This window comes from Balaenoptera physalus (assembly GCF_965194825.1).
Source record: "Balaenoptera physalus genome assembly, chromosome: 9".
In the NCBI taxonomy this organism is placed as follows: Eukaryota; Metazoa; Chordata; class Mammalia; order Artiodactyla; family Balaenopteridae; genus Balaenoptera; species Balaenoptera physalus.
In genome coordinates, this window is record NC_138888.1 from 57,395,760 (window position 1) to 57,414,536 (window position 18,777).

General features: G+C 36.0%; 1 protein-coding gene across 10 annotated transcripts in view; it reads right to left on the reverse strand.

Annotated features, from left to right (window-relative positions):
• GRIK2 (glutamate ionotropic receptor kainate type subunit 2) overlaps positions 1-18,777 on the reverse strand; it is a 642,913-nt gene that overhangs the window by 182,604 nt on the left and 441,532 nt on the right. For all 10 annotated transcript variants that reach the window (XR_014267496.1, XM_082475143.1, XM_082475138.1 and 7 more), the window contains one exon: positions 2,892-3,098. Coding sequence is in view for 9 of the 10 variants with exons in the window: in XM_082475143.1 (XP_082331269.1) it covers positions 2,892-3,098 (207 nt within the window). In the remaining variant the exon portion in view is untranslated. The remainder of the gene's footprint in view (positions 1-2,891; positions 3,099-18,777) is intronic.

Consider the following 18,777-nt stretch of genomic DNA (forward strand, 5'->3'; position numbering starts at 1 on the left):
CCAATATCACTGATGAATATAGATGCAAAAATCCTCAACAAAATACTAGCGAACAAAATCCAACAATACATTAAAAGGATCATACACCATGATCAAGTGGGATTTACCTCAGGGATGCAAGGATTCTTCAATATATGCAAATCAATCAGTGTGATACACCATATTAACAAATTGAAGAATAAAAACCATATGATCATCTCAATAGATGCAGAAAAATCTTTTGACAAAATTCAACACCCATTTATGATAAAAACTCTCCAGAAAGTGGGCATAGAGGGAACCCACCTCAACATAATAGAGGCCATATATGACAAACCCACAGCAAACATCATTCTCAATGGTGAAAAACTGAAAGCATTTCCTCTAAGATCAGGAAAAAGACAAGGATGTCCACTCTCACCGCTATTATTCAACATAGTTTTGGAAGTCCTAGCCTCGGCAATCAGAGAAGAAAAAGAAATAAAAGGAATACAAATTGGAAAAGAAGAAGTAAAAGTCACTGTTTGCATATGACATGATACTATACATAGAGAATCCTAAAGACGCTACCAGAAAACTAATAGAGCTATACAATGAATTTGGTAAAGTAGCAGAATACAAAATAAATGCACAGAAATCTCTTGCATTCCTATACACTAATGATGACAAATATGAAAGAGAAATTAAGGGAACACTCCCATTTACCATTGCAACAAAAAGAATAAAATACCTAGAAATAAACCTACCTAAGGAGACAAAAGACCTGTATGCAGAAAATTATAAGACACTGATGAAAGAAATTAAAGATGATACAAACAGTTGGAGAGATATACCATGTTCTTGGATTGGAAGAATCAACATTGTGAAAAATGACTATACTACCCAAAGCAATCTACAGACTCAATGCACTCCCTATGAAACTACCAATGGCATTTTTCACAGAACTAGAACAAAAAATTTCACAATTTGTATAAAAACACAAAGGACCCCAAGTAGCCAAAGCAATCTTGAGAAAGAAAAACAGAGCTGGAGGAATCAGGCTCCGTGACTTCAGACTATACTACAAAGCTACAGTAATGATGACAGTATGTTTACGGCACAAAAACAGAAATATAGATCAATGGAACAGTATAGAAAACCCAGAGGTAAACACACACACATATGGTCACCTTATCTTTGATAAAGAGGCAGGAATATACAATGGAGAAAAGACCTCTTCAAAAAGTGGTGCTGGGAAAACTAGACAGCTACATGTAAAAGAATGAAATTAGAACACTGCCTAACACCATAAGCAAAAATAAACTCAAAATGGATTAGAGACCTAAATGTAAGGCCAGACACTATAAAACTCTTAGATGAAAACATAGGCAGAACACTCTGTGACATAAATCACAGCAAGATCCTTTTTGACCCACCTCCTAGAGAAATGGAAATAAAAACAAAAATAAACAAATGGGGCCTAATGAAACTTAAAAGCTTTTGCACAGCAAAGGAAACCATAAATAAGACGAAAAGACAACCTCAGAATTGGAGAAAATATTTGCAAACAAAGCAAGTGACAAAGAATTAATCTCTAAAATATATAAGCAGCTCATGCAGCTCACTATCAAAAAAACAAACAACCCAATCCAAAAATGGGCAGAAGACCTTAATAGACATTTTTCCAAAGAACATATACAGATTGTCATCACACACATGAAAGGATGCTCAACAACGCTAATCATTAGAGAAATACAAATCAATACTACAATGAGATATCACCTCACACCAGTCAGAATGGCCATCATCAAAAAATCTACAGACAATAAATGCTGGAGAGGGTGTGGAGAAAAGGAACCCTCTTGCACCGTTGGGGGGAATGTAAACTGATATAGCCACTATGGAGAACAGTATGGAGGTTCCTTAAAAAACTAAGAATAGAACTACCATACTACCCAGCAATCCCACTACTGGGCATATACCCTGAGAAAACCATAATTCAAAAAGAGTCATGTACCACAATATTCATTGCCGCACTATTTACAATAGCCAGGACGTGGAAGCCACCTAAGTGTCCATCGACAGATGAATGGATAAAGAAGATGTGGCACATATATACAATGGAATATTACTTAGCCATAAAATGAAACGAAATTGAGTTATTTGTAGTAGGTGGATGGACCTAGAATATGTCATACAGAGTGAAGTAAGTCAGAAAGAGAAAAACAAATACCATATGCTAACACATATCTATGGAATCTAAAAAAAAAAAAATGGTTCTGACAAACCCAGGGGCAGGACAGGAATAAAGACACTGACGTAGAGAATGGACTTGAGGACACGGGGAGGGAGAAGGGTAAGCTGGGAGGAAGTGAGAAAGTAGCACTGACATATATACACTACCAAATGTAAAATAGATAGCTAGTGGGAAGCAGCCGCATAGCACAGAGATATCAGCTCGGTGCTTTGTGGCCACTTAGAGGGGTGGGATAGGGAGGATAGAAGGGAGATGCAAGAGGGATGGGATATGGGGATATATGTATACGTATAGCTGATTCATTTTGTTGTACAGCAGAAACTAACACAACATTGTAAAGCAATTAAATTATACTCCAATAAAGATGTTAAAGAAAAAAAAAAAAGAAACCACATTCCATTTTACAAATTAGGACCAAATACTTCAAGATATTAAATCACTAACTACTAGTTAATTTAAGACAGACATCTGTCTCTAATAGAACTATATACATCCCTTACATCCTTTATGTTTGACAAAAGTAATATATACTTTTAATAACATTATTGAAAAAAATAAGTACTTAAAATACATTACTGTTCTTTGACATTATTAACCCCTGACCATCAAAAAAAAAAAAAATGTAAATCTATTAGAAATCTTCCAAAGTTAATAAATAATGAGAAAATGGACTTACATGATCAATTAGTTCACGGACCATTCCATTCCATTGTCCATTGGCATCATCCTGGGCTCCATATTTCCCATCCTCCACAAGTCTAATTTCATATGTAAAGCCAAGGATTGTAGATAACTCTCTGAGGAGGTCAATGCAATAGCCCTCAAATCGATCATTTCCATAAAGAGGTTTGTCAGACTTCTTAAACAGGACATAGGGTTCTTCCTGGAAACAGCGAACATGAAGGTAAGAAGTGTCAGTTAATCATGAAACTTACTATCACAATTATAAGTTTCTTACAAGATAGAAAATTTCACAGTAATTTAGAACAGTCAATTTTATTTTCTTCTAACTGTAATTAATATAGTTTGAAACACTACGAAGGCAGATTACTTTGAGAATACTTGTGTCTCACAAGAGAATATTTAAATATAACTTTGCCACAACTATATAATAAAAATGATATATATCTTATATCACATATTATATCACATATAATAAATAATACATAATGAGATATATACTATACAATGTATAATACTAAGACATAATTTCACTATGATTACAATACCCCAATTTGAATTATAACATATAATTAATTTCTGGTGTGCTGTTTCACTGAGATTTATTGATAAAAGAATGAAAAAAAGTCATTACCTAATTGCCTATCATGTGCTAAGAACTGAATTAGGGACTTTTATATACATTATCACATTTTGTTCTAAGAACCATGAAAATTACTACTACTATAATTATAAGAGAAAAAGTAGTAGCTTACTTTAGAATATAGAAGAAGAAACTAACATTTATCAAGTGTTTATGCGTTCATCCAACAAGATTTTTTGGAGCCTACTATGAGCCAGCCCTCCTCTATATAAATGAGAAATCCCTGAGAAATGAAGTTTATGATATAGGGGAAGAAAACAATAATAAATGCCTAAACGACCAGAACACATTACTTCTGATGCTGATAAATTGTATAAAAACATAAACTAGGGCAATAAGATATTGAATGACATCAAGGTACTTGGCAAGATAAGAGAAGATAAGACAGAATTGAGTAGTATGTCTGGAAACCTTTTCTGAGGAGATGAAACATGCACTAGAACCTAAAAGATGAGAAGGAGTCTAGCCATTTGAAAATCTGAAAGAAGAGCATCTCAGGACAAGGACACAGCAGTAAAAAGCCTGAGATCAATATGATACTAGAGTGTTTAGGGACGAGGACAACAGCCATGAATGTGATTGAAGTCACATCCAGTATGTGAGGGAATTAGTTGAACAAGGTCAGAATGAAGAGCAAGTGGGGAGCCAAATCTTGTAAGGCTCTGCAAAGCAGGCCCTATTAAAGATTATATGTTTAAGGGGGCTTCCCTGGTGGTGCAGTGGTTGAGAATCTGCCTGCCAATGCAGGGGACACAGGTCGAGCCCTGGTCCGGGAAGATCCCACATGCCGCAGAGCAACTGGGCCCGTGAGCCACAACTACTGAGCCTGTGCGTCTGGAGCCTGTGCTCCGCAACAAGAGAGGCCGCGATAGTGAGAGGCCCGTGCACCTCGATGAAGAGTGGCCCCCGCTTGCCGCAACTAGAGAAAGCCCTCGCACAGAAACGAAGACCCAACACAGCCAAAAATAAAAATTAATTAATTAATTAATTTAAAAAAGAGAGAGAGAGAGAGAGAGAGCAGAGAACTTGTTCTTTCTCTTTAAAAAAAAAAAAAAAGATTATATGTTTTACTAAGGGCTAAGAGAATCCATGTATTAGCATATTTTATTGGGAGTGGGTGGAGCATGGTGTGACAGATTGTCCTGTAACTAAACCAGGGTGCAATTGGCTCTACTACATACTATTTGATAATGGGCAAAGCCTCTGGAAGCTTCTCTCTTAGAGAAAGACACTGCAAAGTGAAAAAGCTTAGGAGGCTGCCGTGCCAGTCCATCTAGCAATGCAATCACCCTCTTCCCAACCCCGGGAGAACAACAGTCATCTCATGAGGGCTATAATACCTAAAGAAGTTTTGTACAAACAGCAATGTGTCAGCTCGCCCATACTCATCTCAGAAACAAGGCTAATTCCATCTTTCTTCCCATATCCTTTGACCTGGCCTGACCCTACTGTTTCATGCACACTCTAGCTTGATCAGTTTCCTGCTCTCCTGATGTTCCACTGTGGGAAGGAAGTCCTGCTCAAAGATCAGCACCTTGTTCCACATCTTCACGCAATTTTTGCAATGTCCCTTTCATTCCTGCCTTACTGAACTATATCCTCTGTCCCAGAGACTCTCTTCAGTGTCACCCCCACACCCCTCAGGGACAGAAGCACATTTGGTGCCTTCCCTTGCCCCTCATTGTGGCCCCAGACCATTTCTTCCCCTGCCTCCTGAGATAATCTTTGCTTCTCTGAGGTTCATGCCACCCTCCTACACCAGGCTCTCTCTTTACAATTGCTGTTATCCAATGAAATTTGAATCAGAAGATTTACTAAGCTCTGTGGGATAAGTGGGAAGAGAAGCCTTTACTTTTCAAATTTTTAGCAACTGGATGACAATTTTTCTCTCTTCCAAATCTTATCAACCTTCTCTATTGTATTCAAAATCCATTTGGATCAACATGGTCACACTCAATCCTTTTACCTGCTCATTGCCAAATCCTTCTCTCATTTAGCCTCCCTCTCCCATGATCAAAACTGCACTCTGCATTTCTCAGGAAATGATATACCTCTGAATTAGGATTTCTAACAGCCCATTAATCCAACTCATAGTTCAATCACACCCATGCCTACAATTCTTCAGTTCCATAAAGACCTCTAACACAGTGACCTCCACATTTTCCCACTATCCATCAATCCCTTCCTCACTTTATTGTCAGCCCTACATCCCTTGGTCCACTAGTATAATTTCTATACTACATGCATTTTCATGCCCTTTGCCCGTCTTGTGCTTGGGTATTCGGCTTTACAAAACCATGCCTTACGTAAACAACTTTTTGTCTTTCCCGTGCCTACTCCTGAAGAGTAGAACACTGCTAATTGTTTACACCTAAAATTAATATCCTTAAACATTTTATGGTAGTATCCATTTCCAACTCTATGAGATGAACATTTTATCCATTTTTCTTTATACTTACAGCTTTCCACTCTAATACTCAGTTAATTACCTCAGCAAGGAATTAAAAGCAATCACATGTGATACCTTTACCTTCAGACCACAAAACCCACCAGAGCCACTTATCTGTGCTCATTTTCTCTTTCCTTTGTCTACTGCTATGGAAGAATTGGCCCCGTGCTTATTGGACCAATCTCTACATTTATGTCCTGATTCTTTTATCAGTCAGGGTCCCAACACAGGATGCCACTTTGAGCAAAATAGTGATATTCAGCTGAGACATATAAGCAGTATAAGACAACTACAGGAGGGATCCATGAGGATAGAAACCATGACCTCGCTGTCTTCCCTCCCTTTGATCTCCTTCTGGGGCTTCCCATTAGTCAAAACCAATCAAAAGTCAGAGGGTACAGCAGTTTATTAATGTGATTCGCACAGTTCACCCTCCTGGGAGAGCGAAGAAGAGTGAAGAATGAATCTGCAGGGACAAAAAGAAAGATACATAGCACATCCCCATCACCTTTCACTTGCTCCAAGACCTAATTAACTGAGTCATCTTCTCTCCCCTTAATAATCAATCCGTCTCTTTATATAGAATTAATTTCAAAGTATATGTACTTGTTCCAATAACCTGCTTCTCAGGACCCTTTGTTGTTGTTTCTTTTCTACCTTATTCTAAATGTAGGTGACTCTTAAGACTTGGTTATGGCCCCTCTCCCCTTCTTTTCTTAAAATGCATCCCTGAATGATCTTACCCATACACATCAAGTTCAATAACATCTTTATGCTGATGACTCCAAAATTTATATATCTGACCCAGACCTCTCCAAGTAAGTCTTGGGCACACATCTCCAGCAGCACTTGTCAGCACCACTTAGTCATTCATAGACATCTCACATCCCTTAATTCCCAAATTGAATTCTTCTTTTCCCCAAAACTTGTACACCTTTTCAGTTCTCTCTGCTTTCGGAAAATGGAAAGTTTCCAGTTACTCAAGCCAGTCACTGAAGCATCATCCTTGCTTCCCTTTCCTTTTGCTCATTCACTACAGAGCAACAAAAATGATCTTCTTAAAGTATACATTGAATTATATCACCGCCACCACTTCAAACCATCCCTAGACTGCCAATGCATTTAGAATAACATTCAAATTCCTTCTCGTGACCCCTGAAACTTGTTGCTCCACCACGTGTTTTCATCTTTTTTTTTTTTTTTAACTTTGGATTTATTTATTTATTTATTTATTTTTATTTATGGCTATGTTGGGTTTTCGTTTCTGTGCGAGGGCTTTCTCTAGTTGTGGCAAGTGGGGGCCACTCTTCATCGCGGTGCGCGGGGCTCTCACTATCGCGGCCTCTCCTGTTGCGGAGCACAGGCTCCAGACGCGCAGGCTCAGTAATTGTGGCTCACGGGCCTAGTTGCTCCGCGGCATGTGGGATCTTCCCAGACCAGGGCTCGAACCCGTGTCCCCTGCATTGGCAGGCAGATTCTCAACCACTGCGCCACCAGGGAAGCCCACGTGTTTTCATCTTGATAAATGGTTCCAGCACTCACAAAAGTGATCAACTCAAAAGCTAGGGAATCACTCTCACTCTCTGTTCTAACCTTTGGAAATCGTACAAGTTCTTCTGTCAAAACGTATTTTGAACTCATCAATTTCTTCCTACCGTCCCTGCTACCACTGTGGTTCATGCAATCTTTATTTTTCAGCTGGATTCCTATAGTAGCCTCCTACCTCTCTTTTCCATTTATATGTCCCCACAGTCCACTCTCCATAGAAAGTCACAGAGATCTTGTGAAAAGTAAATGTGATTTTATCATGTACCTGCTTAAAGCCTATCAGTGCCTTTTCATTGACACTAGAATAAAAGCAAAACTGCTTACGCTGGTCTTCAAGGCCCTGCCCACTTTCCTCTCTAACCTTAGCTTCTCATTCCCCTCTCTCATCATGTCCAGGAACGTTGGTCTTGTCCTCAAACTTGCCAAGCTCATTCCTGACCCGAGGTCTTTGCATCGCCTTCTTTTCTCTCCTTTTCTGACTGGGAGGATCTTTCCTAAGATCTTCACATGGCTGTTTCATTCTCATCATTCAGGTCTCTGCTCAAATATCACCACTTCAGAAAAAACACACTATATATAAACTACCTCTCCTTTCTAAGTTACTCTCTATTGTTTTACCTTGCTTTAGTTTCCTCATAGCCCAATCTGAAGTATGTATGCATGTGTGTATGCACATATGTATATGTGTATTTATTTATTGGGGAGTGTGTGTTTCTTTCTTCCCCTACTGGAATATAAACACTTGAGTGTGGAGACATTAGAGATTATGTTCATTAATATATTTTAGTGCCCAACTAAATGACTGGCAACTAGTTGATGTTCAAGAAACGTGTGGTAAATAAATAAAATATTCATCATAAAGGTTTATACTCTACCTTTCCCTCCCCGACCTCATCTTCTCTTTAAGTTCTCAATATCCTGTTTTCTTTCAGTTCTTCAAATATCTTGCTATTTTCTGCCTCAGAGCCTTTTGACATATTGTTCTATCTGTCTATAATGCCCTTAAACATTGGTGAGCTTCCTTGCTTCCTTTAAGGCTCAAATGAAATGTGAAAACTTTCCTGGGTTCCTTATGTAAAGAGAATCCTGTTATTTTCTACCTCAACACTTTATTTTCTCATAATAATTAATTTATCTTCAATTTTTTATTTGTTGGCTTACATCCTTTTTGATTGCCCTGCTTCCCTGGAATATAACAGCTACATTGATTCATTACAGTATCTCCAATGCCTAACACAATGCTTGGCACATAGTAGGGACAAAGAAAATATTAACTAAATAAATGATAAATTGGTTAATTTTCCGACTCAATTATCTCATCTCTAAGTTGATTTAACAACGCTTTTAAAGTTGTTTGGAGAATTAAACAAAAGGTACCTGGAAGATAACTTTTTAATTATCATTTCATTATTTTAGATACAATAATTTTCAATGGATTTTTAATAGACTTTATTTCTATAGCAGTTTTAGGTTTACAGCAAAATTGAGTGCAAAGTTCAGAGTGTTCCCATATACCGCCTGCCGCCACACATGCCTAGCCTCCCCCGTTTTCAACTTCCCTCACCAGAGTGACACATTGGTTATTTTTGATGAATCTACAATGACACATCACTATCATTCAAAGTCCACAGTTTACCTTAGGGTGGTACTTTCTATGGGATTTGTCAAATATATAATGACATGTAGCTCACCACTGTTAAGTATCATACAGAATAGTTTCACTGCCCTAAACATCCTCTGTGCTTTACTTATTCATCCCTCCCCCCCCTCTAATTCTTGGCAACCACTAATCTTTTTTATTGTGTCTAGAGTTTTCTCTTTTCCAGAATGTCACATAGTTGGATTCATATAGCACGTAGCCTTTTCAGATGGGCTTCTTTCACCTAGTAATATACATTTATGTTTCCTCCATGCCTTTTTATGGCTTGATAGTTCATTTCTTTTCAGTGCTGAATAATATCCCATTGTCTGAATATAGCAGAGTTTACTTATCCATTCACCTACTGAAAGACAACTTGGTTGTTACCAAGTTTTGTCAATTATGAATAAAGCTGCTATAAACATCCATGTGCAGGTTTTTGTATGGATATATTTCAACTCATTTGGATAAATACCAATGCATTCAATTGTTGGATCATATAAGAGTCCATTTAGTTTTGTAAGAAACTGCCGAAGTGGCTGTACCACTTGGCATTCCCACAAGCAATGAATGAGAGTTCCTGTTGTTCCATATCCTCATCAGCATTTGGTGTTGTCAGTTTTCTGGATTTTGTTCATTCTAATAGGTATGTAGTGATTTTTCATAGTTTCCTTAATTCACAATTCTCTAAGGAAAGATGATGTTGAGCATCTTTTCATATGATTCAATTGAGTTTTATTAGGAATATTTTACAGTTGTCATTTTTCAAAGAGGTTAAATAATTTTCGCAGGTCACACAGCTAAGAAGAGATAAAGAACCCCTAAGAAGAGGCCAAGAAGAGATTTGAACTCAGGTTTTCTGAATTCCAAGATACATACTTTTCCCACAATCTTGTATCACTTTCTATACCATAAGATAATTTGTGGAAAATCCATATATGCTGCATTTTAAAATGAAATTAGGTAAAGCACATAGGAATCAGAAATTAATCTGTAACGAAATTCAAAGTTAGATATTTCGGCTTACCATAAGGTAAAAAGGACAGTAAAAATCCTGTCTAATTTTTATGTAATATATATATGATCATGTATAAAATATAATCCCCAGGGATACACAGAGTACTATAAATGTGACAGATGTAGTCCTCTTCCACCCTTGGGGATATTATACTCATTTTCCTCTCTACTCTTCCTGGACTTCTAATCTTTTAAGTTAGATTATACATTTCCATGGATCACAATTTAAATGAACCTGTTACCTTGGAAGAGGAGGAAACCTGCAGCTAAACAGCTTTCTTGTGCTGGGTATTCACAATTCAGGCATATTCAGGTGTCTCTTTTTCTGACTGTCCCACAAAAACTTTTTTTTTTTTTAAAGAATTTCACTTTAAAAAATTTTATTTATTTATTTATTTATTTTTGGCTGTGTTGGGTCTTCGTTTCTGTGCAAGGGCTTTCTCTAGTTGTGGCAAGCAGGGGCCACTCTTCATCGATGTGCGCGGGCCTCTCACTATCGCGGCCTCTCTTGTTGCGGAGCACAGGCTCCAGACGCGCAGGCTCAGTAGTTGTGGCGCACGGGCTTAGTTGCTCCGTGGCATGTGGGATCTTCCCAGACCGGGTCTCGAACCCGTGTCCCCTGCATTGGCAGGCAGATTCTTGACCACTGCGCCAACAGGGAAGCCCCCACAAAAACTTTTGAATACTTTTATCATAATATTTATCATATTGAGTAGAGAGTGCTGGTTTACGTGCATATCTTCTGAACTGGACTCGAGCCATTTATATGGCAAGATAGGTCCTTAAATTTGCATCAAAAGCACCAAACATCACCAGGTACATAGCAGGCTTGCAAATAAAATGACTGCTGTAATGAACTGAATGGAAATGGACTGCTATGGTCAACTGGGGAAGCCAAGGGAACTTGAAGGAAAAATTTATATGACAGCTAGGTTCCCCTATGGGGTTTGGGGATGGTGGTAACAAATCCTCAGGTTCCTCACCCACAGGCTTAGGGACTTGAAAAGAACATATTGTGCTCCCCTGAAGAGGAGGGTACAGCTAGAGAATTTCTGGCTGGTGGAATGGGGATCAAAAGAAGCATTTTGTTACAATAATTAATTCTATCAACTTCATACTTTGGTTTCAGCCAGTTTGATTTATAAGTAAATGGATGTGTATTTTATTTTTACTTAGAAGTCACAAAGGTCGACCATTTTTCAAGTTCCATACACTAAGTAATAGCACTATCTAACATTTTCCAAGCATCTACTTACTGCCCAGCCCTGTTCTGAGTGCTTTCCTTGGATTAATTTATTCCTCATTACAAGCATGTGAGTTCAGTGATATTATTATTTCTATTTTACAGATGAAGAAACTGAGGGCAGGGGTGCTAAGTATTTTGCTTAAGGTCAACAGCCAGCATACAACCTAGGTGGTTAGACTACTGGATCACTTACTTTTATACTATACTTCCCACATTAAATGGTTCCTAGTAATAGTTTCCAAACTCCAAACAAATACACAGAGCTCATTAGATAACTTAACATGCATTGTATGGCTTTACTATTTTTTCAATCAACTGGGATTAGCCAGTAATACACTGCATGCAAAATGGTAATACATTTACTAATTGAACAATGCAATCAAAACAACACTGTAGAATAGAAGCAAATACATAATCCAAAATATTCATTTTCTACATGATAAATTATCTCTTTTCCAAGTAAGAGCAAAAGTTTTTAACATAAAAGTACTTCAAGAATTGGTAAAAAAAAAAAAAAGGGAATTCCCTGGTGGTCCAGTGGTTAGGATTCTGTGCTTCCACTGCAGGGGGCACAGTTTTGATACCTGGTCAGGGAACTAAGATCTCGCATGCCCCACAGTGCGACCAAATAAATAAATAAATAGGAAAAAAAAGAATTTGTAAAAATAGCATATTTTAAGCTCAACAGATTTAGGTAACAACATATGAGTGTCTAAAAAATGTTTCTCCCCCATTTGCACTGTTAAGTCATCATTGTCTCTCTACTTAAAATTTTTGTTCCAAAATGTTTATGATACACTTTTCATTCAAACTCACTGGAACACTGGAGAAAAATATGATGAACGTCAGTGATTACCTAAAAGTGTATAAGCAATGTGAAGGATATATGTGCACAAGATACAAAAGCAAAAATTCCAAAAATTATTACACTATTTAAATCTCACTAATCCAGGTTTTGGAGTAACCATCATACCTATTACTTTGATTTCCTTCACCTATCGGCTAATAAGGAAATTTCTGTCATAGGCAAATAAATTTGTTGGTCCTTGTGAGGTTAAAAAGCCTATTTAGATGTATATTTTAAACAGGGTTTCATATCACTAGGAAAAAAATATGTTATCTGAGTGCACCTTTTTAGTATTTACGGATCTCTACAATGTTTAATATCATTCTTCCCATATTTAATTCTGAGAAGTAAGACACACTTCTCCAGCTGTGATCCCTATCTCCAGCTACACTGTGTCACAAGATAGTTTACATCGAGTTATGACTCTCCTTTAGACCCTCTTTCTCTGTTTTACACAGCACAAGGATAAATAATAACCTCGTGTAAGAAAAGAAAAATGGTACCAGAAGCAATTACTGTGCCACATACTGAGTTCAATGAATAATGTGATAAAACTCTCCTGGGCAACTTTACTGATTTCTCACATAGTCTTAAATCTCCACATCAGCATTTGCTAGAGGTAAAGGCACTTCATTCCACTGGCATCTGTAATAAGGATTTGTCAGCATTTCTACTGTCAACCCCAGTTTTAAGGAACACAATAACATATATTTTTATCTGCATTAGACTGGGATTAGGCACAGAATAAACCCCAAATGAAGCTCTGAAAAAGTAAAATATGTTTTAAGGTTAAGGGGATCAAAATATTTTATTTAAATATAATAAAACTTTATACTTTTAAGTGTATAATTTATATGTCCCTCAGCCTTTATCTAAAGCCCTTACCTAAATTGTCTTTTTCGTGTGTTAACCCTTGAACTATCATTGTCTTACTCGTGATTTCAGAAGATTAGGGATATTAAGATGCAAATTAATTTTCTATGATATGTATAAAATATCCCCTATTATTACAATAGGACTAATAACTAATTTATTTATTTATTCAAACATATATCAAAATCTTATTATGTACGAGCACTTTTTTAGGCTCCAGGTATACAACAATGAAGAACAAAACAAAACAATACCTAAAAATCCCAGCCCTTATGGAGCTTCCAATCTAGTGATGAATTTAAGGTTTTTATCTATTTTATATAATCCTGTATTATTTACATGGCTACTTTGCTTCATTAATTACCAGAGGGAAAATATCACTAGAGGGTACATTTTTGAGAAACATGACTCTGTCTTGTTTTAGAACATTCTGGTGAATATCAGGACCTATGAAACAGTGGCCCTCAAATCATTTATGTGGGAAAACAGAAATGGATATTCAGTTAGACCCAGTCTGGTTTGGAATTTACCCTTATGACCAGAAATCTTTCAAAATTTGTTTGTGGCAACCAGCTGAAACTCCAGTTGTTTATGGGTAACAATATCCTTAACTATAAAGCATTTATATTTTATGAATTTATATTGTTAATGACTCTTAATTTTTCCTTAATGAAGATAGGGTTGACAAAAATTACCTTTTTTAATAGCATTCATATGGGCCAAATGAAAAAGACACATGGTTACAATAATGACATCATATTAAAGTTATGGAGATTAAAACTTAAAACTGAGCAGTTTATCTTTTCCCATGGAATCATTTATTTCTTTCTACTTTCTGAGCCTTATGTACCTACTCTTTGTATCCTATCACTGCCTTCATAGTGAAAGCATTAAATAATAAATAATAACAGAGCAACTAGTTTACAGAGTGTGGAGATCAGGTAGGTGCTACAAAGTTGATTAGAAGTAGAAGGCTAATGAATGGGCAGCATGAAGGGTGGGGGCAGGGATGCTGCTGAAGTTCCTTTGAGAGAGATGAGCCAGCTCTTTAAAACTATAGAGTTATACCTTAATATGAGAGAAAAAAAAAAAAAAGATCTCAACGTCTTGCCCTGGGAAGCTCAAGAGAAGGCAAAGTGAAGAATCATGCTTTCAAAAGGGAGATTAAGGATAAAAGGACATTATCATACACAGCAATACCAAGAAGATGGATATTTCTTTAACAAATAAGTAACCAACTCACTATAACTATCTGATTATGACTTATCCCACTGCTCAAACAAGCAATGCTCCTGGATAGATTAAGAGCACAATGAATGATGTGAACTTGAAAAGAAAAAAAAACAGCTTATGATAACAATAAGAATGTTTTCTCAGTACTAATATATGTTTTCAATTGGCATGTTTTGATTTTAATTGGCTACCACCATTCTTGTATGGAATAGTGACAAATAAGTAAAAACAGCAACTCCAATGATGATCAATAAATTACTATGCTTTTCTAAGAGAGTATATTGCAAGTTGTTATATGATGTTTAACAAGATGCATGTAGATATCTACATTTAATAACCTCATGTTAAAATATAAATGTAAAATATTTTTATTGTTCATCCATCCATTCATCCACCAATGTATCCATTCATGCATTCACTAATCAAATATCTTTATGCAAATTTTGTATACAGATTTCCAGAACAGAGGTCAGCAAAATGGCTCTTAAAAACCAAATAGTAAATATTTTTGACTTTGTGGGCAATACATTTGCAACCACTCAACTCTACCATGGTAGAGAAAAAGCAGCTGTAGAAGCAATGAATAAGCTGGCAAAAACTGTCAGAGTTTTTAGAAATCAATTTTTTAGGAACTCTGGAATCTAATAAAAAACTCACAACAACCAAGGGAATGCTTTATGAAAAGAAAAACTACCGAATTTTGGTAAGAGAGGTCTGTGGCATATCAATTTACCCAGTTACTACTACCCTCCACTCTCCAACTCTGCAGTAGCCTTGAAGATGGCAGCCTGCATTCCTGATGCAGGTTGTGCATACCATAGGGCTCATTATGGGTCTATTCTCAAAGAACATAGTTCTGTGTTTTCACCTGTGTGATGATTCTGTGAAGGATCAGCTCAAGGATTTGCCTTTGTTTTGCCTACATAGGAGCTTCCCCAGGGCTAAAGTTCCTTCATGGGTGGTTTTTTCATAAGCATTTAAAGGCAAATATGTTAGCCACTACTTCCTGAGCAAGAGAAAAGAGCAGGGGCAAGAGATAAACAAACTAAAATGCCTGGGATAGAAGGGATAGAAGAGGCTTGGAAAAGAGATACTTGGGACAATTAGGGTTATGAAAATCCCCAGCACATATTCAAGGAAATCTAGAAAGCCACATAGGTTTCTATGGCTGGATGTATGCTCAGAAAAGACCTGAGAAGACTCTAAGACTCTAAGGGAAGAATTGTAAACTGCCTGGCTAAACAGTGAGGGAGTGTCTCAATATACAAACAAACTATAAAGATGGAGAGAGGTTTTGTTTTTTGTTTTTTTGTTCCAGGAGCTTAAGGAAATCTTAATAAAATCAATAGAAGACCACTAATCTAAAAACCTCACACTTCAGTGGCTCCACATAACAAAGAATACAGACTTTACAAAATTATTTCAGCAAGGTCACTAAGCAAACAAACAACAACCACAATAGACAATAACAACAAATCTTGGGTTGGGGGTAGAATCTGACTTATAGGGTGGCTACATTATAATATTCAAAATGTCCATTTTTCAATAAAAAATTATGAGGTATGGAAAGAAACAAGAATGTACAGCCCATTTACAGGAACTGTCCCTGACAGAAATCAGACATCAGACCTACTAGAAAAAACTTAAATCAACTGTTCTAAATATGATCAAAGTGATAAAACTATATACAGAGAACCGAAAGACACCATCAGAAAAAATCTCACCAAATAGAGAACATCAATAAAGAAATAGAAATTATTAAAAAGAAACCAAATAAAAGTTATATAGCAAAAATTACAGTAACAGAAAAGAAAAATTCACCAGTAGGGTTTAATAGTAGATTTGAGCAGGCAGAAGAAACAATCAGTCAATTATTTTTGACTGAAGATCAGTCAATTGAAATTATTCAGTCTGAAGAGCAGAAAAAAAATAAATGAGGAAAAATGAACAGAGCCTAAAGGATGATGAAACACCATCAAGTGGACTGAAAAAATGCACTATGGTCCTCCCAGGAGGACAGGAAAGAGAAAAAGGGGCAGAAAGTATATTTGAAGAAATAATTGCCAAATTCTCAAATTTAATAAAAAATATCACATAAGAAACTCACTGAATTCCAAGAAGAATAAACTAAAAGTGGTCCAGAGGAAGACACATTATAATCAAACTGTTGAAAGACAAAGATAAAGAGAAAATCTTTAAAGCAGCAAGAGAGAAGTGGTTTGTCATATACAGAAATGTTCAATAAAATGCCAGTTCTCATCAGAAAGCATGAAAACCAGAATGCAGTGGGTATTTAAAGTGTTAAAAGAAAACATTATCCACCAAGAATTCTACATCTGGCAAAACCATCCTTCAAAAATGAAGGTGAAATTAAGACATTTTCAGATAAACAAAAGCTAAGGGAGTTTGTTGCCAGTAGACCTGCCATAAAAGAAATGTGAAAGGGCATCATTTAGGTTGCAATGAAAGGACACCAGACAGTAAATTGAAGTCATAGGGAAAAATTAAGAACACAGGAAGATATTGCTACACAGGTAAATATAAAAACCCACATTATTTTCATTTCTGATTTGTAATTCCTCTTTTTTCATATATTACTTAAAAGACAAATGCATGAAACAATAATGATAAATGTATGTTAATAGGTATGCATATATAAAGATGCAGTTGTGACAATAACAATGTAGAGGGGCAGAGCTATACGGAAGTAAAGATTTTGCATACAATTGAAATTAAATTGGTGTTAATTCAAACTATATGGCCATAAATTAGGATGTTAAGCATAAGTCCTATAATAACCACTAAGAAATTAAGTAAAAGGTATACAGTTAAAGAAAACAGAAGGGTATCAAAATAGTACACTACAAAAATCAATTTAAAATGCAAAATAAGGTACCAATGGAGGAACAGAGGAATAAATAACATATAACACATACAGAAAACAAATAGCAAAATGGCAGAAGTAAGTCCTTCCTTATCATTAATTACATTAAATGTAGATGGATCAAATTCTCTAATTAAAAGTCAATGGATTTAAAAAAAAATACAGGATCCAACTATATGCTCTCCACAAAAGACTCAGTATAGATCCAAAGACACAAATAGGTTGGAAGTGAAAGAATGAGAAATATATTCCATGCAAACAGTCACCAAAAGAGTGACCATACTAATATAAAACAAAATGGAGTCTAAGTAAAAAATTGTTACATGAAAGAAAGAACATAGAATATTCATAAAAGGGTCAATCCATAAAGATAATATATCAATTATAATCATATAAGCATCTAAAAACAGGACCCCAAAATATATGAAGTAAAAACTGACAAAACTGAAGGAAGAAATAGATGATTCTACATTAATGGTCGGAAACTTCGATGCCCCAATTTCAACAATGGTTAGAACAACTAAACAGAAAATCAATGAGGAAATGGGGATTTGAATGAATCAGAAAGAATAGAAAATATGAACAGATTGATTGATTACCAGTGATAAAACTGAATCAGTAAAAAACAAAGTCCAGGACCAGACAATCTCAGAGATAAATTCTACAAAACATTTAAAGAAGAGCTAACACCCATCCTTTTCAAACTATTCTCAAAAACTGAAGAGGAAGGAATGCTTCTTAACTCATTCCATGAGGTCAGCATCACCCTTATACCAAAACCAGATAAAGACACTGCAAAACTGAAAATTACAGGCCAATATCACTGGTATACATAGATGTGAAATATTAGCAAACCAAATTCAACAATACATTAAAAGATCTCATGATCAAGTGAGATTATCACAGGGATGCAAGGATGGTTCAATATCCACAGGTCAATCAATGTGATACACCACATTAACAAATCAATACAAATTATACAGTCATCTCAACAGATGTAGAAAAAGCTTTTGACAAAATTCAACATCCTTCCAAATTGAAAAGGAATAAGTAAAATTCTCACTTTTTGCAGATGACATGACACTCTACATAGAAAATCCTAGAGACACCACCAAAAAAACTTAGAACACATAAACAAATTCAGTAAATATGCAGGATACAAAATCAATATGCAAACATCTGTTGCATTTCTATAAATAAGAATAAACTATTATAAAGAGAAATTAAGAAAACAATCCCATTTACAATTGCATAACAAAGAATAAAATACCTAGGGATAAATCTAACCAAGGAGGTAAAAGACTTGTACTCAAAAAACTATAAGAAACTGATTGAAGAAATTGAAGCTAGCACAAACTAATGGGAAGGTATACTATGCTCATGGATTGGAAGAATTAATATTATTAAAATGACTGTACTCCCCAAGGCAATCTATAGATTCAGTGCAATCCTTATCATAATACCAAAGGCATTTTTCACAGAACTAGAACAAATAAGTCTAA